The 19,751-nt window shown below is 52.8% G+C and overlaps 10 protein-coding genes across 10 annotated transcripts; 4 read left to right on the plus strand and 6 right to left on the minus strand.

Annotated features, from left to right (window-relative positions):
• Positions 1 to 852: 852 nt before the first annotated feature.
• On the plus strand, positions 853 to 1,804 carry PG994_014734 (uncharacterized protein; the record flags this gene model as incomplete). Its single annotated transcript, XM_066866143.1, has 2 exons — positions 853 to 1,108; positions 1,218 to 1,804. 2 exons carry the CDS (start codon positions 853 to 855, stop codon positions 1,802 to 1,804), a joined length of 843 nt encoding a protein of 280 aa, XP_066707819.1.
• A 335-nt stretch (positions 1,805 to 2,139) lies between these two features.
• PG994_014735 (uncharacterized protein) lies at positions 2,140 to 3,184 on the plus strand (the record flags this gene model as incomplete). The annotated part of the gene is given in 2 exon segments (XM_066866144.1): positions 2,140 to 2,794; positions 2,814 to 3,184. The coding sequence occupies 2 exon segments, from the start codon at positions 2,140 to 2,142 to the stop codon at positions 3,182 to 3,184; spliced, it is 1,026 nt and encodes a 341-aa protein (XP_066707820.1).
• Positions 3,185 to 3,753: 569 nt separating this feature from the next.
• PG994_014736 (uncharacterized protein) lies at positions 3,754 to 4,719 on the minus strand (the record flags this gene model as incomplete). The annotated part of the gene is made up of 1 exon (XM_066866145.1): positions 3,754 to 4,719. One exon carries the CDS (start codon positions 4,717 to 4,719, stop codon positions 3,754 to 3,756), a length of 966 nt encoding a protein of 321 aa, XP_066707821.1.
• An 867-nt stretch (positions 4,720 to 5,586) lies between these two features.
• Positions 5,587 to 7,103, minus strand: PG994_014737 (RNA polymerase II transcription factor B subunit 2-like protein; the record flags this gene model as incomplete). Its single annotated transcript, XM_066866146.1, has 3 exons — positions 5,587 to 5,615; positions 5,685 to 5,906; positions 5,984 to 7,103. 3 exons carry the CDS (start codon positions 7,101 to 7,103, stop codon positions 5,587 to 5,589), a joined length of 1,371 nt encoding a protein of 456 aa, XP_066707822.1.
• Positions 7,104 to 7,703: 600 nt separating this feature from the next.
• On the minus strand, positions 7,704 to 8,771 carry PG994_014738 (uncharacterized protein; the record flags this gene model as incomplete). Its single annotated transcript, XM_066866147.1, has 1 exon — positions 7,704 to 8,771. One exon carries the CDS (start codon positions 8,769 to 8,771, stop codon positions 7,704 to 7,706), a length of 1,068 nt encoding a protein of 355 aa, XP_066707823.1.
• A 1,658-nt stretch (positions 8,772 to 10,429) lies between these two features.
• Positions 10,430 to 12,314, plus strand: PG994_014739 (uncharacterized protein; the record flags this gene model as incomplete). The annotated part of the gene is made up of 3 exons (XM_066866148.1): positions 10,430 to 10,657; positions 10,832 to 11,313; positions 11,351 to 12,314. Coding segments are annotated over 3 exons (1,674 nt in total), but the record flags the coding sequence as incomplete, so codon positions are not given.
• A 1,706-nt stretch (positions 12,315 to 14,020) lies between these two features.
• On the minus strand, positions 14,021 to 14,707 carry PG994_014740 (cytidine and deoxycytidylate deaminase zinc-binding region; the record flags this gene model as incomplete). The annotated part of the gene is made up of 1 exon (XM_066866149.1): positions 14,021 to 14,707. The coding sequence occupies one exon, from the start codon at positions 14,705 to 14,707 to the stop codon at positions 14,021 to 14,023; it is 687 nt and encodes a 228-aa protein (XP_066707825.1).
• A 284-nt stretch (positions 14,708 to 14,991) lies between these two features.
• Positions 14,992 to 15,935, plus strand: PG994_014741 (NAD dependent epimerase dehydratase family; the record flags this gene model as incomplete). The annotated part of the gene is made up of 2 exons (XM_066866150.1): positions 14,992 to 15,036; positions 15,333 to 15,935. The coding sequence occupies 2 exons, from the start codon at positions 14,992 to 14,994 to the stop codon at positions 15,933 to 15,935; spliced, it is 648 nt and encodes a 215-aa protein (XP_066707826.1).
• Positions 15,936 to 16,290: 355 nt separating this feature from the next.
• On the minus strand, positions 16,291 to 16,563 carry PG994_014742 (uncharacterized protein; the record flags this gene model as incomplete). The annotated part of the gene is made up of 1 exon (XM_066866151.1): positions 16,291 to 16,563. One exon carries the CDS (start codon positions 16,561 to 16,563, stop codon positions 16,291 to 16,293), a length of 273 nt encoding a protein of 90 aa, XP_066707827.1.
• A 1,959-nt stretch (positions 16,564 to 18,522) lies between these two features.
• PG994_014743 (uncharacterized protein) lies at positions 18,523 to 19,104 on the minus strand (the record flags this gene model as incomplete). Its single annotated transcript, XM_066866152.1, has 1 exon — positions 18,523 to 19,104. One exon carries the CDS (start codon positions 19,102 to 19,104, stop codon positions 18,523 to 18,525), a length of 582 nt encoding a protein of 193 aa, XP_066707828.1.
• Positions 19,105 to 19,751: the final 647 nt, after the last annotated feature.

The following is a 19,751-nucleotide window of genomic DNA, read 5'->3' on the forward strand; positions in this document are numbered from 1 at the left end:
TCAGTGCCCAAGTAAGCGCTAATCCAATCCGAGAGATTTTGTAGGCCAAGCCTTTGCTCACTTCCAAGTTTAGAGCTCAGCTGGTGAGCTGGTCTTATCACACCTTCAAAATACGTCATTCCAACTGCTGCGCATTTCAAGTATCTCGAATGAATCAGTGCGACTTGCATGGCATTGAGTAGTGACTGCTTAGGTAGGTGAAGAAGCACATCGAATCCTTCAACCCTAATGTCGGGTGCGTTGGACATTTCAAGGATCGAGACTCCCTGGACCCTACCAACCAGTGGGCCGAGACATCGCGTAGCGCTCACCAACAAAACCCACGACCGACATTGGAGGGGCTCGTCTTACAGCCAATTGCATAAATTGCCCATCCGCCTCGAATGAATAGCCAATGAAGATCTAGCTGGTATTATATCATGTCCTGCCTTCTGCCGTTACGGCGTATCCCTTATGAGCCCGGCGCTGACAAGACTGGCAAAGAGCAAGATGTTTGCAAAGCAGGGACAGGGGCAGAGGGCTTACAGCCGTTGCGCCGTTCACTTTGAACCGCTTCATCAATCCTAGGTGCTAGTGTACATCAGGTCTATCAGATCGCTAAAATGTTACCCTGTTATTATTATAGTAATTGTGGCCGGATTTCTCGCGTCGCATTTTACACCTCTCATGGGATTGCGGGGGGCGGTTCACACGCGAATTGGGAGGTTTGGGACAGGGGGGCCTGGAGCTTCCCCATTAGACTTCTTCAGCCGCAGCACCAGGCAGACAAACATCTTTTGATTATCGAACGACCATCTCAATGATGAATGATACAGGTACTGTGTTTCATGGCGGGATACATTGAGAGCGGAGATGACGGAACTACTGATATTTGGTCTCTTGTGCCTCGCCACCCCGATCTTGGCCTATATCAAGGATGGCCCGCTCCTTGACATGGTATTGACCGTGACCGTTGGCGAGCCGACACTCGTGAGCGTCAACCTCAGTGCCCATGACCCGTGCAACGAGATCACGCATCACAAAGACTGCAACTGGCCGTACATGGAGGTCTGGCTCAAAGCCGCCCCCATGGACCCGCCTGGAACGAAGAAATACTGGATGCCATACTGTATGTATGCAGCCCAGCTGCGTAGCAGCGGTAGTAAAACATGCTGACACTGCGAATGACTACGCCCCTCAATCTCATCATCGCATGACTACTGACTATCTGCCTCTAGGCTCCGTGGCCGGTTGTCTGACCACCAACATCACGAACTTCAACTTCACGCTGCCTCCAAGATCACTCCCAGACGGGGGTCCGTACAAACTGTCCTACAACCTGTTCAACACCGCTCATGACCCGAGAAAGCCGATCGACTATTATTCGCCGAGCGAATCCATGTACGACCAGCCCGAGTTCAACATCAAGGGAAACAACAACAGCGACCCGAGCGCGCAGTGGACGCCTTACGACAAAGCCGCGCATTGGTGGACGGGACTGGGCAATCCGGAGGGCTGGCTGCGCAACGTGTCGTGCGCGAGTGTCGGGTGCGCGCGGCAGTGCGCCCAGCGCATATTGGGGTCCCTGCTGCCCGAAAAGCCGAACAGCAACGCCAATATGACGGCCTGCCTCAAGGCGTGCTCGGGATATGGCTGGAACCCGTATGCGTGTACACGGGAGAATGTGATGCTGCCGCCGACAAGTACGGGAGGCGGCAGTGCGACTTCGCCGACACCAACGGTGCCAGCATCCACAGGCTCCAAGATCGCAAGGAGTTCTTACCGGATGGTCCTCACTACTCTAATGGTCCTGCATGCATCGTAGTGTTGATTGAAAGTAGAGTAGAATTCAATCAAGAGGAGTTGAATAGAGATATTATCTCACTAATTGTTTTATATCGAAGTCCAATTAAGCTATCGTGTCGAAGTCATGTCGCGCCCCAGGAAACTAGAGACGAGACTGGCGTGCTTGCGGGCGATCGAACGCTTAACCTAAACGATGGCGCGGGGCAGCCGAGGTCCAGTCTACCGGAGCTTTGTACCCTCTCAACATCTCTAACCGACTGCATAGAAGAACCCCTTATACCAGTCAGTTACCTCTCAAATCCAGACCATCCACACAGCGACGACCAACAAGAAAACCCCATCCCCTCCAAAAACATGTCGGTTCAACAAAGACCAGCAGCAGTCACTCCTCCGCCCACCTTCGCCGCCGCGACCGCCGTGCAGCAGGTCGGCACCCACACCTACCGCGCCGCCTTCGACGAGGCCTGGAGCGTCGGCAGCGTGCCGCACGGCGGCGTCGTGACCTCGGTGCTGCTGCGGTGTGCGGCGCTGCACTTCGGCACCACGCTGGCCGCCCGGAACCAGCCGCACGCCATCACGCTGCACGCCGAGTTTCTGCGGCGGACCCAGGCCGGCCCCGCGACCCTGCGCGTGCGCGACGTCAAGCTGGGCCGCCAGACCAGCACCGTGCAAGTGACCCTGTCGCAGCCGACGCCGACGCCGACGTCTGGAGAGAGCCACAGTGATAGCGACAAGGAAAGGGAAGAAGTAGTGGCCTACATCACCCACACCAACCTCGCGACAGAATCCGGCCCCACCTTCGAGACGGACTGGCAGCTGGAGCCGCCACCACCTCCACCTCCGTCCGACTTCGCCGCGCTGACCCGCCGCGGCGGCGACGACGCCGACGCGCACTGGTCCGAGTGGACCGCAAAGCCGTTCCCGGAGTTCCGCAAGGTGATCCAGCGGATGCGCATCTACCTGCCGCGGGGCGGGCGGCAGGCGGCGGGCAGCCTGTGCGACGAGTGGGGTGCGGTTCGCGGACCCAGCTTCGCGGTTCACCGACGCGAGCCTGGGGCTGGTGTCGGACCTGTGGCCGCAGGTCATCGAGAGCCTAGTGGATGCGCGCCGCCGCCGCAACTCCGCCTCTGACGACAACAAGAGGCAGCAGCCTTTGGCCAAGTTCTGGTACCCGACGCTGCTGCTGAATCTGGACATCAAGAAGGCCCTGCCCGCCGAGGGCGTCGAGTGGCTCTTCGTCCGCGTCCGCGCCAAGCAGATCCGGAACGGGCGGCAGGACCTCGAGGTCGTCATCCTCGACCAGCAAGGCGAGATCGTCGCGCTGAGCCATCACGTCGCGCTGGTCTTGGACGCCAAACGGAATACGGCGAAGAGGCGAAGCCCTAGTAGTAAGATGTAATACGCTGTGCATGTAATCACTATAGAATAAAGGACAAGCACATTTAGAGTCTTATACCCCTACCAGTATTTGAACGAGGAAAACTTGTTTCGAAAGGAGTTCTTCACCCATTGACGTGGATCATGCCAACAGTGTAACAAGGATTGAAGGGCAGTGACAAGACTTGGTCAACTTCCATTCACAAATCCCCAACATAGAATCCTGAAGATAAAGAATTGTTCAAGCATATGATTCGAACCTTGAGTACTCAACATGGTACGATGGTCTCCTAAACACATCTATCAATCATCTGCGACGTTGGCGTACGACTTTGGTCCACTAGCTGACATCTTACACGGGGATGATAGGCACTGCGAATAGAATGAATGACGATGGACATGTGAGGGTATTTCATAATTTATCAATAAAGTCCACCTTTTGACCTGAAACAACCAAAATCATATCGACCTTCCTGGATCTATTCTATCTTACAGCCCCTTGCCCCAACTTCGCATCCTCCCAATATCAGTTCGGGGTAAACAATGTGGTATCTTCGTTAATTGTGCAGAGCTCATCGAAGGCGAAATCATTCAGAAAACACCAATCAGACTTCCCCTCTTGCTGCCATGGTCGTTCTTGCCGAGAAGACGGCCAACCCATCCCCTACTCGACTCGCCTTTAGGCAAGAGACACTCCTTGCCCATGCGTCTTGCGTAGTTGTGCTGCCAGGTGTGCAGGCTCTGCTTGGCTTCTTTCGTGATACACAATGCTTCGAGATGAAGAAATACTCTCCGTGCTCGATTGTCTTCGTCCATAAGGAGTGCGGCGTCCAGATCTCGCGAAGCCCGGTTCGAAGAGGGGCTCGAGATTGAAGACGTGTGATTGTGCCTTCTGGTGTTGGGATATGACAGGTTCGGGATGGATGAAGATGTGGAGATATTGACAGTTCGTGAAGGGGGATGAGGAGGAGGAGGAGGAGGAGGGAGAATATGGGAACGCTCCGCATATGCTGTGATCAGAGTGGTCAGGTTCTCGGGGAGTAGCATCTCCGAGTGGAAGCGATCTTGCAAAGCCATGAAACGTCCTGTCCAGTACTCGCACGACTGGGCGCCGGTGACATGGCGAGGATGGACGACCTCTGCTTCTTGTGACGACGCGATGGAAGCTGTACGCGATCTCTGGTCGGCTCTCCCGCCTGCACCGGCCGTGGATGACATCGAGGGCGTACGGCTGAAGCTGGGCAACGAGCCTCGGGAAAGAGAGGCCGTCAAGTTGGAGAAGACGTTCAGCGTACGCGACTTGGGCAGGCTTCCAAACGGTTTGTATCTGGTCTTGAGGCTTTCCTTGGAGCCGTTGGGGGGGACGTTCTCGTTGTTGGTCTGAGAGTACAAGGTGGGGATGGCTGTGCGCGACGTGTGAGCTGCGGTCGCTGCTGGTGACTTGGGTAGGACGATGCCGGTTGGCGTCACCTTGCGGGAGTGACTGATCATGCCAGTGGCTTGCAATGGTTCAGCACTGCCGACGATGGAGGTTCGGCGAAGTGGCGAATGGGCCATTGTATCGCCCGGAGTATGATAGCGCAGAGGACGACGGCGATGAAAGGAATCCATATCTTCAGGAGGTCCCAGTATGCACTGACATGAAGCGTGAAGATACGCCAAAACGCCTTGAAAGTGCCAGCAAAGAGGACGCAGAGGATGACCAACGTTACTCTGAATAGATCCAGTGTATTCAGATCCAGTTTATCCAGCCGACCAGCGACCATGACGATTTGAAGCACGGCTGTTCTGGACCTGGAGTCTGGGATTTCGATTGGATGACTCGAGAATGAAATCAACCTAGATGGGACGTGAGGAGACTACCTACAGCCATGTAAGTAAAGTCCCTGTAGCTATCTCCCCAAGATGTGAACTGGAAGAGGCATCGCCCAGTTTTTAGTGACCTGCTGCTCCCCTAACTCAATTTTGTATTCCACTGACCCAGGCACCTTCCCAATGTTTGGCACCTACATACTTTGGTAAAGAAGGCCACTGAGACTGGACTGGCAGGAAGTATTTTCAGTGGAAGAACCAGCTGTTTAGCCCACAGTCCATGTTGAACAAAAGAGCAATTGAATGATCCGAGTCGAATAACCATTTGTTTACCCATGCCCTTCTCAACATTCCACACACTCTGGATTTGGAAGGGAATGTACGCCATGACACGCGTACGTACTAGACGTTGTTCTTTTCTAACCCCTAAGACCATGAAAGAACCGACTAATCAATTGAATGTCTACTTGGATATCATATCACCCCGTATGCTCCTCGGCACCGTGTTATCGGACTCGACTCTCGTAATGAAGAGTATTTTACCATAGAACGCCAAACCAATGCCATCTAACCAGAATGCTCCTCCCCGTTTTCATATGCCCGAGGACTGAGTTATTGCTCAGCTTTACGCCGGTTTTTCACTACGAGAGCCACTGGTCAGCCACGTTCAACAACATAGGTGCAGGGGAAGGGAGGAGAAGTGAACTTACTGAAATCCTTGATCTGTTCGACCTTGCTGGCGAAGAACATGCCCTTCCTGTCATTCCGCCACTTGAGCACCCCAATCTCGCCGGCGAAATTAGCCATATCCTCATATTCGCGCACACTCTCAAAGTCCTTGAAGAGAAAACCAGGGCAAACACTCATGCGCTCCGTATCCAGCTGCCACAGACGAATCTGATCGACAATAACGGGGGGAGAAGAGGCTTCTTCTGTGCAGCGGCCAAGCGGTGCATTTGTTCATGTGCGTGTGTTGCCAGGTAGGATATAATCTGGTCTGAAGTAATACCCATGTCCACGGCCTTCCTGATGGATTGCCTGGATAGCTTCCCCGATACAAGTTCGCGGAATCGCATCTTCAGTTCGCAAAACAAAGCTAAAACTGCGATCTGCAGTGGTGATGATGTATATGCATATACACGGAAGTTGGTCTCTAGGATGATCGCGTTCTTGTCCCCTGCGTCTGATATGCCCCCTTCCGAGGCGGCCAAGAAGCCGGCCGACACAGACCTCAAACTGGACTCGGAGCTCGTAAGTGTCGTGGCCAGCCGCGTGGGGAAATACTGTTGATGATCATGCGGAGGGATGTAGATCAGGCCAAAATCCACTAGATAAGGCAGCATGTTCCGTCGCGGCTCGGTCAGAGCATCTGTACTGTAGCCTCGACCCAGCTCGAGTGAGGCGAGGAGAAATAGAAACGATAGCATGTCCACGCTGTCCATACCGGCGCGCTCGCCAGCCGCGTCGGCAGCTTCAAGCCACAACAGCAACAGCGTCCACACTTGCGAGTTGGCCTCCTGCAGCAAGAAGGTAAAGCCTGCCTGTGTGATACTGATAGTAGCCACACTTCGCTTCTCGACAAGGCGACCGGCAATGAGCAGTTCTTTGACGGAAGCCTTGGGCCCGCCGCCGCTCGTATCCTTCTCGCGCATGTCTGAGTACTCGACCGAGTTCACCACGTAATGTAGAATGTCGTCCCACTTCTTTCGCGCATACCGATCTAGGAGCGCCAGATCGACGTCGGAGGGTACAGGCAGCGTGGACGGCACGCCAAAGGAATGGTGGCCGCCGCCGCCTTCGAGGGCAAGCCGCAGACTGTTTCGGAAGTTGGTCGTCAGGGTCATGGACTGGGGCCCGGCGCTCTGGATGATGTGCAGGCTGCGCAAGGTCGCGAGCGCCTGGTCCTTCTGGCGCTTCGAGTTGGGCTTGACCCAGATTTCGAGGTCGGATATCAGGAAGGGCGTGGGAATGTACAGCATGGCCATGACAATGGTCTTGGCCAGGTGTGGGAGCATGCGTCGGAAGATGGCGAAGGCGGTCGAAGGCTGCTGGTAGAGCCGCTTGAAGGTGGTGCCCGGCAGCTTCTCCAGGTAGTCGGAGAGCTGGAGGGAGTTTGTGTTGACCGACATCGTGAGGGGAGTGTCTGGTCAACAATGATGGTATTCACTATCTCATGGTCGGTAATGTTGATGCGACTGCTTCTGCGTCCCTTTTCGATCGCGCAGGGTGGTTTGATCGTGGGTGCTTGTGTAGCCAAGAAACGGGCTCGAACTGTGTCTTTCGAATTGAAAGCTCGATTGAATTTGAAGCTGATGCCTGTTGGCGTCACTTGCTTTTGTTGACAGGGATCAAATGCTCAAGCTCGGCTGGTTTTAATTGGCCAGCAAAGTGCCAAGCTTTCTTCAGTGGGTGGCCCTAGACGGAGATATTCCGCAAACATTCTCACCCAAGGAGTGTGTCATTCCCCAATAGCTGGCAACTTTTGAGGATTCAAGATACATCTAGTTCTTGTGGTGATACGTATGTCAGTCAATTGAAGAAGTAAAAATGCCCAGATGTCTATGAAGGCATCATCGCTGCTCAATTCCAGGCAATACCCCAGGGGCATCCAACATCCAACGTATGCCTTTCACGCTCTCCTAGCTATGTTATATTGTAAACACTGTATCGTCCAATCCCATCAATCACCATCTATTCGACTGGCCTCTAATATTGCCCTCCAAAAGGCTTCAGTTCCATCCGTCAATGGCATATTTGAAGGTCACATCGCCTTTCCCGTGCTCGACCGGATTACCGTGGTCATCAAACAGCGCCCGTTCCTTGTAAGTCACATTTCCTTCCCAATCCACTAGTATCATGGTTTGCCTTTGGGTGCCATATGCACCCTTGTCGAACAGTGTACCGTCGTCGTGCCGGCAAGCCTCGAGGACCTCATGGCCCTCATCTTCAATCTCGTTGAAGGCCGCCTTCATCTTGCCCTGCTCCATTGCGTACAGCATGTCTTTCTCCTTGTCCTCGTCGGTAATCGCTGGAATGAAAATAGACTGCTTTAGAGAGTCCAGTCGTTCATCAAAATCCATCTTGGCCCGGCGTGCGATCGTGGGTAGCGTGTCGTGGTCCAGGACCGAGAACAGTAGTTCCGAAAGCTCGTTCTCGCTTGCCTCGCTCGCGACGGCTTTTTCGATTGCTTCCTTAAGCAGCTGCCTGCCAAGCTTGACCTTCGGCCAGGTCGCGGGCTCCTCGTACACCGTGTTGCTGAGGCCCCAGACATCGCCTCTCATGCCGCCAATCCGGGGTACCCCGTCGACGGCCTCACTGCGGTTGGATATGATAACCAATGGCTCGACCTCTCGATCCTGGACCCAGTTCCCGTTCAGCTCATCCTTGCTCCTTTTCGGCTTGAGATCGCCGCAGATCAGGGAGAACCCGCCCACGCCCTTCACCAGGCCACCCTCGAGCATCTTGGTGACGAACTGGTCCAGACTCTCGTCATTTGGCGCACCGAGCCAGGCAGTGACCATGCCGCCGCGGCTTCGAATGCCATGAACAGGATGCACTGTATCATCTATGGTCTCGCGAAAGTTTGTGAGAACGGCAAGGCGGCCTGACTTGGTCACTCCCATCCATGTGCCGCGCTCCCGCCTTTGCAAGTCGCGTGACGAGAGGACCTGATTTCCAGAATCTTGATGAGTCCACCATTTGGGCCTGCTGGTAGGCCGCAGCACGTACTCATCCCTGTTGTCGAGGACGATAAGTGCGTAGTCTGGATGCGAGGTGGATACGAGTGCTATGCACATTGCAACGCTCTTTTTGGGAAGCGAAGGGAAGGAAAAGCAATAAAATCTTGGGCTGCTGGCGGGAGTGGCGATATGATGGATTGTTTATAAAAGACCCTAGAATGCTCTGCTAGTAGTAGTAGTATAGTTTGCCACCTAAAGTTGTGTGCCTAACTCAACATCACACCGCTCAAGGTGTTGGCTATGTGCCTCTTAATAAATGGTTGGGTTGAGAACCAAGCCAGCGGCATGACAGCACCTAAGCCCCCTGCGCCTGCATGAATCAGCTGCTGTTCCTGCAGCTTAGGTAAATGGTACTACCGTAGTTTGCGTGGCGGTTGACTCCGTCGAATGGAACAGATCGTGTTACCTAAAGAATGGTGATCGATGAATGGGCAGGAGCAACATGTTTGCCTCCTGATGTCTCGGATATATCGAATTGCTGTTTCTTGCACAAATGTACAGCAGGCAAGCAGGCAATCTGATTGAAGATCATCCGCCGTTGGGGCGGAGGCGGCCATCCAGTCCAGTCTATTCGGCAGTGCAGTGCAGTCTTGCTGGAAATCAATCGCTGACAGCAGCCTATTCACTAGTGTCTACGCCTAACACCCTGCATTAGCGCTGCCGGCATCCCCTCCAAAGCGACCCGACATTCCCGTGCAGGCTAAAGACCCTGCGAAATAACAGGGCGGACGGCCAAACGGCCTCCTCTGCTCCCGACCTGGAGTGGTCTCGTGCCCAATCTTGTCAACTCAAACCAAGAACGGGCATAATTGTGCATGGTGAATTTCCAAGGCCCCTAAATTCGGCCACCGATAAACGGACATGCCGGAAATCTGTTGGGAGGCTCTGCGTGCTCCATCAGACCACTCTCTAGGGCTGGAGGAAGATCTGTACGGTTTGGGTAATTGGTAGTCGAGTTGATGTCATTGGATGGTTGGCTGCCTCGGAACCGTGCAACCCCTAAACATCCTAATCACGCTGCTTCTTACCTCTTGACCCAAAAGCGAGAACCGTCATCGGGACGCCTAGCCAAGACTGCTATACCCTAAGTGCTGGCTGCCTGAATCATCATATGTAAGTACATTGTGTCCCATATACGACTGATCGGGCCTCAGGCAAAGTTTGTTACCAAGATAAAGATTGTGTCTTATGGTATTCAACTACGATTCTTACATTAGGTACTTGATGGGTTTCGATTTGGAAATCATGGCATTTTACCTGGGTCTCATGGGACAATGTCATGGCACCTTTGATAGGTATGGTATGGGAGGAAAGGGCAGTCACGAGGATTACTGACCTGGGCTCAGCCAAGGAAGGTTGCAATGCAGGTGGTTTGCAGAAGGTGCAGCGGGATGTATTGAGCAACCACAGTCGGATTAACAATTCCGGGAGTCATGCAGAGCCTGCTTGGATATTGACAGGGCCCATGGCGAGATCCTCGGTCATCTAGAACGAGGTTGAAATCACAACTCCGAACCTCCTAGTCTTTGAGCACAATTTCTCCATACACCTATATATACCCAACCCTGTTCTTTACTACCGCTAACATCCAATCTGGAGATGCCTACGTCAATACGTCCGTCAAGTGTAAGTGCTGGCGAAGAGAGGTTCTACAGTGCACCCAGCAGTAGGTTGGGAAGCCATGTAAGTTTCTCCAAGCACCCCGATGGAACAGGCCACCAACACGAAGACAGAAGTACGAGCCAGAATCTACAGACCCTGGATTGATTGGCGAGGCGAGCTCCCCGGTGAGCGTGGCCAAGAACTTGACCTGCGGCCCCGAATCCAAGACTTCGCCGGCCCATGAAAGTATACTTGGCCTTGGGAAGCATCGCAACCAGAGCATGAACCAGTCGTATCCCGATAGTCTACAGCCTCAACCCAATTGGAACGCATCTACTTCAGTCAGCAGAGGAGCTCGTAAGTGCTCTCGTGACATTGGTGATAATCTGAGGGGATCCGGACAGTCTGCAAAGGAACCCTCACAGTCGATCACAATCAGCCAATCGAGCACGACAGGCGCTTGCGACACACCTCATCCGACTCCCCAAAGAAACTCAACAATAACAATTGAGCAGACCGAGAACATTGTGAACAACATCAAGACATACTTATCCTATCGCCGCCATGAGACGTGCGACGCGGTGCCTAGTGCGAGTGGTCAGACCTACAAACCAACGCCCAGGCCCAGTATGCTAGTACCTCAGAGCTCTGATGCCATCGGAATACAGCCACGTTGGGACAACGATACCTACCTTGTCTCAACGGACGACATTGCAGAGATACTAGATATTGTGATTGATGGCCTCCGAATAACGCACGATAGGCACCTTTCAACAGGGTGTCTGTCGGTCCTGTTCCCTAGTCACTCTAGAGCCAGAGCTGGTACCCATAAGAAGGGTATCTTTCCACAATGCTCAAAGTTCGCCGGCCAGGCTACTACCATCAGCTCCGTCAAGTCTGCCTTCAGCGTCGCAGGGTATGCCCAGGGGGCTCGGCAGCACCCACACACTACGCAACAACAAAGCTACCATCATCTCGAGGCAAAGCATCACAGAATGTGATTAGTATACACCTTCGGAAGGCTCTTCTTGCAGAATTCCCGAGGACGGCGATGCGGTATCCAGCCTAAGCAACAGATGTGGCACCCCCCAGACGACCTCGCCCACTCCGAGTGTGCTTATGCAGAGAGGCAATGGTGTATCGGGAGTTGGCACTCAGAGCTTCAATCCGCCCCGTGGCGAAAACCTTTGGCTGGAGCGTCGACCGAGTTCTACGCCACTACCGTGCAAACGGCCTGCGGTCGAACGGGCCAATATGCCGGCTAACGAACACGACATTGTGTCATTCCCACCACTTAGGCCGCGATCTTGCACAAATGACTGGGTCGCACCTCAGCCCGGACTAGAGAATTTTCACCCCGAAATACAACATACCCCAACTTTGTATCAGTGTGGCGTGGATGCTCATCGTGGCAACACCCCGTCGCCCGGCACACAGAGAGATGCCTCGCCTTCGAACACTGACCTCCCAAGCTCCACGACCTCACCCCGCAATTCGCCCATAGAAAGCCCTAAAATCCCTGCAAAGAAGAGAATGGGTTCTTCTATGGGCATTGCCTCTCATCGAAGGCGAAGTACCCTCCACCAAATTGACCAACCTGACCAGAATCCAGGTACTTTCTTACTAGACAGCCTTAGAAGATATAGTTTGATGCCTCTGCTGGAACACACGCCCGAGTTCCTGAGGAGGAAAACAGTGGTCCCTAAACCGTTCGAGGACGTGCCATTGACCGAACATAGGCGAATGTCGAGCCGCGCTATGTTGGAAGAAATACTGGCGAGGGCTCCTCCACAGGGCCCAGGCCAGAGCAGCCGATCCCGAAACAGCTCTTCTTCTTCTAGCAATCCCAGCAAAACATATCGGATGGCCTCCAGGCGAGGCAGTGACGGTAGTTATCTTAGACGGCTCTCTTGTTTAGAAGAGTCCTCACCTCACGTTTGTGCGGATGAACAGCCGACGCCCATTTCAGAGAGATCATTCGAGGATAGTCTCAGATAGCACCCTTCTAGACAGTTCATATGAGTTCACCTGAGCAATTCAATTTGTAAATCTGTACGAGTATAAAATTCGACATGCTTCAGCGCATATAAATCATGTGCTCCTCTGTTGTTCTTGCGCTGACGTGTGGTGGAGTTCTGCAAGAGGTAAAGATAGTACTTACGTCCATTCCGCTGATTACCAGAACTGGAACGTTCTTGTATCTGGGAGCTAACTCGTTGCAGCATCTGAATCAAACTCGTGTAGTTGTGTTGACTGACGCCGAGATTTTCTATCCACTTGTCAATGGGTGTGATCGGGTCGTGGGTGTTGCTCACGAAGAGAATGTCATACCGGGATATGCCGCCTCACTGCCGAGCGGGCTGGCGACCCTCTTAAGGGAACCGGCCAGCCCGGGCAATAAAGCATCGTGTCGCTCTAGGCATATCAAGTGTTATTTGCAGTCGGCGCCTTTTGGGTCTCTGAAGGCCGTGGTGGATTCTGCAACCTATAGCCTTAGATCCCGTGACGACAGTGTACTCTCCAGTTCAAAGTCGTAAATGGGGTCATTGATCGCCTTCAGTCAGTCGAACTTGAACAATAGTAGCATCTTATAGATCTTGGTAGTATCGTCTCGGGTCTCTGCCAGGGTTTACTCGCAACAACGAAGAAAATGTACGAGTTACCCCTATTTTGGCTCTCGCATATTTCAAGACGAAGGGTTATCCGCACTTCCGTGCAACCATAACGTACTTTATCTAGGGCGGTAGATCCCATGTAGTATGTACGAACACCGCGCTGCACCATCGTGGGAGCAGTATGCGAAGAGGGCGCCGATAATGCCCTTTAAGTGGTTTATTCTGTCGTCTATGAAACTCCGCAGAGAATCCCGCCGGAGCTACGTTCTCGCCCAGTTTTACTTTGCCCAACCACTTTTAAAACGAGCTCCAGAATGCTGAAGCCGCCGAAAGCTTTGTGGGAATTGTTGAAGCCAACGGACGAGATGCAAAAGTTGATTGCATACTGAGGACAAGGTAAAGTCTACTACACTTTATCTGAAGGCCAAGCGAGAACAGAAGTCAGTTGCATTACACCAGACTTCGTGTGTGTGTATTCCACACGGATATATGGTTCAGAAAATATTCAAGTTATTCAACACGTCTTTATACTAATATAAATTCATATAGACAACTAGGCGCATCCAAAGCTGACGGTGATGCAACGATATGAAATATTCATTACCGATCAGAACGGATCGACTATAACCGACAAGATGTCCCAGCCGCCGGACATGTACAAACCTTCTTTTCCTTTCGACCCATAACCAAGAAACATGGTCGAGTCGAAGTTTGTATGCACAACAGCAAAGCATGCACCCGTCAACTCACCCCGGAGAGTCAATAAATATCAACATGAATGCTATTTCCCTTGACCGGGCTGGTGTAGCCTAGCGGTTGTATCATTACTTATATACTCAAAGGCAAGAGGGTTCAACTCCCTCTGAGGTCACTTTTCTTTTTCTTTCATTTTGTCTCCTTTCTATTTCGCCTACCACATCTTCCTGTCTCCCAAGTTCTCTAGTATTGATCTCATTACTGGAGACGAAAGTGCTAATATGAATGTTTAGATGTAATACATCCTTTAAAGTAGGAACAAGCTTTAAATTACAACAATATATTGAGTAGACTAAAGTCGGAACGACATCTTGTCAGCAGTTATAAGATGCACTATTTCCAAACACTAGCACTTTCAACTCCCTGAGATTTGCCCTCCTGATACGTTTCACTCAGCCCATCATATAGTCTCTTCACCCTCTCGATCTCTCCTCTCCACTTCCGCTTCTCCTCCTCGCCGCCTGATATTTCATCCACCAAGACCGCAAAGCTCTTCGCCGCGAAGAACTTGTTCCGGCTGTTATAGAGCGGGCGTCTCGCAAGGTTCTCGTCTCTCTCGTGCACGTCGTCCACCGCACGTACCCGGAACACCTCCTGTAGTATCTGAATGTCGTAGGGGATGCCGAACCGGTCGCGGCTGTCCTCGTAAGTGAACAGGTAGTAGAAGTTGTCGAAGCCGGACCACGTGATGCCGCTGAGGCACAGCGAGCACGGCTCGTGCGTCGCCACGAAGACGCAGTCCTTGGTCGTCGGCCGCGGCGGCTGCGACGACGCTGTACCGTCGGGCGGCGAGAAGAACTGCTGGATGCAGTTGATCTCCCCGTGCAGCAGCGGCGACGCCTGCTCGTTGTTCGTCGCCACCGTGACCGCCGATAGGTCGGATTTGCGCAGGATCGCGGCGCCGAACAGCTTGCTGCCTGATGAGACACCCGCGGCGGTCAGGGGCACGATCTTCTTCTCGATGGTCGAGAGCAACGCCTCCAGCAGGGTCTCTGGGCTGTCTGTTGGTGATGTCATCATAGTAGCAAAGTATCGATAATTTCAAACTTCTGAAGATGGTGTTGTGACTCCTCGACTCCAACTATTTGACCATATGTGTAAGCGAAAACCAGCAATATATTGTCGGATCTTGGTGGCAGATCCGTGCTTCTTAAGATGCGCTATCGGAACCGGGGGTGGCCGCTTGCTTGCGTCCAGTCCAGTGAGCTATGTGGGCCGAATGCCGGCGAACGCCGGTTTTCCTCTTTCCCAGCGATGACCATCTTGCAATTCGCTAGCCTCCTCACCTCTGGGTATGACCAACAATGAAGATGCAACAAATATCTCCAGTTGAGGCACGGGACAAGTCTGTGAGTTGTTGACACTGGTGCTGAGGAAAACGGAGGGTACGAGGTAACTCGGTTGAGGCGATGACGACTGCCCTCGCATGTAGAACTAACACCAAAATACTGCAAAGATGTTAAATTCTTTTGTGGATAGCACGTAGAGATAGCAGGTAGAGATTTGAAGAGGAAATCATGGATTCTTCGTGCCATTATTGATGCTATGAATTCATTGGAAGGTCAAGGAATAACGGAGGAGCGAGCTGGAGTGGACGAGACGCGTAGAGGCAATACAATCACGAATATACGCGAGTCGTGGCCAGTATCAGGAAGATACATACCAAGCCAGGGAGACTTCTAAACCGCGCGGCGTCTTGAGTGTTCCCGCCACGTTCGCGCCTTTTGCCGGCTGTGTGTCCGCCCAGGATCCCTCCCTAGCCCGTACCGGCCTCGGGAGCACCACATCCCTCGGCGCTAGCGGCGGGCCGGACCGTCGTGGTGGGCCGGGGAATGGGGGAGTGGGACCACGTTGCACGTGGAGGATCTGGCCGAGATCTACCGGGTCGTGCTCAAGGAGGTGCTGGTCAGCGACGGACGAGAAGCTTCCCACGGGCAAGCGGGGCATCCTCTTCAGCGGCAATGGTCGACAGACCTGGCGCAAGGGTACGCAGGGCGTGACGGATGCGTGCTACGCGGCGGGTAGGATTCAGGATAACATCGTGAAGAGCGTTGGGCTAGAAGAAGGCGCGGCGGCGTTCTCCGAGTATCTTGGAGTGGATGGCCCAAACGCTGTCGAACTCGGTTATTGCGGTGACCCGAGAATTGTGTCGTCTGTGGCCAGGAGCCTGGGCTGGAAGCTAATGAAGGGATACAAGGAGGCTCGGAGACAGGGGTTCAGCGACGGCGACGACTCATTTCTGGGGTAGATAAGATGCACGGTTCATGCTGGTATGTATCATCAGAAAGCACAAGGGCATATGGACGAGCTCACTTCCATACTTGAGTTGCAGTGGTGGGGGACTTGTGGTGTATTTCGGTATAGTCAGTCATTACTGAAAGAGGTTTCCATCGAGGTCTGCGCCACTGATCCCAAGGCATATGTGCTTCCGTCAATCATTCGTTATTAATACAGTGTGTTTGTTCCATGTGTGTCACCTAAACTCCGACCAGTCCAGTTCCAGAGTGGATGGATGGAAAACTCCATACGCCTGCCACTCGATCGATGTTACAAGTGTTCCATTCACGTCGTTGCGTTTCGTATAGTATCGTGTAGTGTGTCCTTCATTTCTTCCACTGGCCAGCATTCTCGACACCCTTGGCGACGCCGTCAGCGCCGTTCTGGACGCCCGTGCCCAAAGAGCCGAGTGCGTCGCCGACGGGCTTGCCTGCTGAGCCGGTGGCGCCCGTAATGGTGTCGCCGATACCGCGGCCGGCGGCACCCGTGACGTTGCCCACGGTGCGGGAAACGCCGCCCACCGTGTTGCCAAGAGCGCTGGTGACGAACTTAGCGGCACCGGTCACGCCGGTATCTTGCGAGGACTTGTCGAGAGGCATGTTGAGGGTTGGCTTGGTGGTTTGGTTGTTGCTTAGGCTTTTTGCCGTAGAGGTCTGTAGAAGTGGTTGTGCAAGAGGAGTAGTAGGGTTGTTATATCGTCTCTGCGTATGTTGCAAGGTGTGGAATGTTCGTCATCAGGTCATCAAGATGTTGTTGTTTCTGGAAGTATTTGTAGCCCATCCGTCAAAACAATTGCCCCGCCAAAGCAGGGAACTCGAAGGTTAAGAGGTGACGTCACAGGCGCTCTTTGTTAGAGGTTAGCTTGTTTCAAAACATCATAGGGCTGACGGAAGACCATCCACCGTCCATCATCCTTCGAGATCGACAATCTGTCTATTATTATATATATAATAAACAGTTCTGGTATCGAAACGTGTTCCTACTCGTAAAAAGACTGATTGCATCCAATGCATATTGCGTAATCGCGCGTGCTATTGTTATCGTTGTTGTTGTCACGCCGTGAGGCTTTCTCTCCATCTTCACGTTGTCTAAAGTGGCGAGAAGGCAAGCCCGCCTCGAGAAACAAACATTTGATTACTATTAACAGTGATTGAACAACTAGGTAGGCCGTATCTACCAAAAAACCTGAATCTATGGTTGAACAGGTGGTAAAATCATGGGGGAACCCCTAATTTGAAGATGTACGCTCTCTCTTGCCCACTCCCGTACGCCCTCCTCCTGTGTCAGTTCCAGTCCCCGTCTGTTCATGAATCCGCTTGCAGAAGTGTGCTAGCAGCCATACACGTTAATCGCGCTTAATGCTAGACTTCCCGCCTGCTCATTCCAGAAAATTTGACAATATGCAATAACGACTCCGTCATCACGCTTCTTTGCGATAGACGCCGGTTGGACGCCGCTGAACTCGGAAGCCTTCTTGGCTGTCGTCATGTCAACCGACTCCCACCACTGGCAAGTCGAATTTGGCCCGTCAATTCGAAGGAAGCTGCGATATACGTGGTTGGTGAATCCAATCTCTTGGTCCCGATAGAAGGTCATGACGGCTTCGACCGCCGTGTCGTCACAATTCGGTTGAGTTGAGAAATGAAGGGTCATTTCGCCAGCTACTCGTGCGGCCGCCACGAGAAACGGTAGAACGACGCTATGTAACTTCATGGCACAGGTTGCGGTGAAGTCAAAATATGTATCAACTTCGACTGATTACTCGATGGTAGATGGTGATACGGTATTGGTAAAGGAGCGACTTGGCCTAAATGAAAGACTGCGGCGAGCAGGTGATGGGTTCAACGAGTGACTGCTGCTGCTGCTGCTGCTAATGGAAGATAGTGTCCCTCTCACATGAGACTCTTCGCTTCATATTTATATACTACCACTGGCTGGCGAAGACACTTGTCTGGTCATCATATCATTTGCCCTGTCCTGCAGTGCTCGCAGTGTCCACCCTCCAACAAGCCAGGAACCGAAATTAGAGAATGCTATCAACACTGGTAGATGATATGCATCAGCTGTGGTATTGAAATGAACCAAGAGCTTGATTGGCTAGAGCATTGAATATCAGCCGGATGCGACCTGTTGGTCACGTTCTTGCAGCAGTCACAGGGGGTTACCATACGGTTCCAAAGCTATTGGTAAACTGAAAACGGGAACCGTACCTTTCCCCTGCCTCGTAAAAGCAATTTGCAGTATGCAGTTGGTTCACGGCCAAGAATGGTTCATCTCGTTTCAGTTGTCATTTCTGGTTCGACGCCGACAACCTCTGATCTCTTTGAGTTCAGGTCTGCCTAAGAGACTGTCATCTACGATCGGACATCCGATGCAAGGGTCTTGTTTTTTGTTTTTTGATTGAATTGTCAATTGTACAAACACCCAGAACTCCCTGAATTCAACAAGACCTGGACCAGCCGCGAGCCAGAGTGTTTTGCTCCTACCTTCCGGAAGCCCCTGATAAACCCTTCCTTCAGGCACCCAGCCAACCGGCCAACCAACCAGGCCAGGCTGGTTCATTTCATCTTATCCTCGTCCCTGACCCAGCATCCCGCAAAACCAACAAATGTCTTGGTCGGCGCGACCTCGCCCTCCACCGCCCTCTCGGGCGCGTCTAGGAGGTACTGGGAGCAGTGCTCCGTGTGAAAGGGTTCCGCGACGACGCTGTCGACGGCCGCCCGCGTCTCGAACAGCGCGACAAACTGCTTGCGCCACATCATGGCGCAGTGGTTGACGTGGTCGCGCCGCGACGTGTAGTAGTACTCGAGCTCCCCGAGGGCCTCGCCGGCCGGCTCGACGCGTTGCGTCAGCGCTGCGTCGTGGTACGCCGCCGAGCTGCCGTCCTCCTCGTACTCGGCCACGAAGTCGGCGTCGTAGCAGGGCGCCGGTACCCAGTTGTTGAGCAGCACGTCGTATCGGCAGCCGTGGGAGCGCGCCTCCTGCGTGGAGTTGCCGCAGGTCAGGTACGTGGCCCCCGTCGTGATGTTGACCCGGTGCTGTTGTTGATCGTGGGTAGCCAAGGCGCTGGTGCTGTTCACACTCGTTGGTGATGGCGCGCATTCTACTGCTACGTCGTTCGACGGGGTGTTCGATAGCATGACCAAACCCCAGAAAGAGAGGTTGTAATGATCACCACGATGTATGATACTATGTGAATTGAGAGCATGCGACGTTGGCAGCATGTCGCTTTTGTTGGTCCAGACTGCTGAAGTTGGGGTCTGGGACTTTCAGCGACCAATATTGGATCATCCGAGAACTCTGCATACTTGAGAAAGGGTTGATATTGGATTTCCATATATCTATTTGGTGCCATGATTTTCGGTGTGGGTGTAGAGTTGTGAGGGCTGTCGATAACTGGTTCGACCAAGTACTTGATCGAGTATTTCAATCCTATGTCTCCGGGACGGATTGGCGAGTTTCAGCAGGTTCTAATCAACCCCCTTTGTTTCCTAATACTTCTGTAGTCACTGGTAATAAGTACGATATCAGAATTTCGAATTCGAGTTCAAGAAGTTGTTCGCAAAGACAAAAGGTGAAGAGAACACCCGCCTGTGGGCTGCTGGCCAATTCCTACCTATCGCCGTCACTATGAGCGCAGCAGCATCACATTCATCCGATATAACTGAAGAGCTGAAACTGAGGCAAATGGTAAGTCATATCCATGACCAGAGTCTCTATCTGGATTGATGAAGCAATTAACTTCGCTGCCCATCGTCGTTTCATGATTTACAACTCTATGCGGGTG

The sequence above is a fragment of the Apiospora phragmitis genome, assembly GCF_038363925.1.
Source record: "Apiospora phragmitis strain CBS 135458 chromosome Unknown utg000014l:1.0-1827420.0:1.0-1829600.0, whole genome shotgun sequence".
NCBI classification, from domain to species: domain Eukaryota; kingdom Fungi; phylum Ascomycota; class Sordariomycetes; order Amphisphaeriales; family Apiosporaceae; genus Apiospora; species Apiospora phragmitis.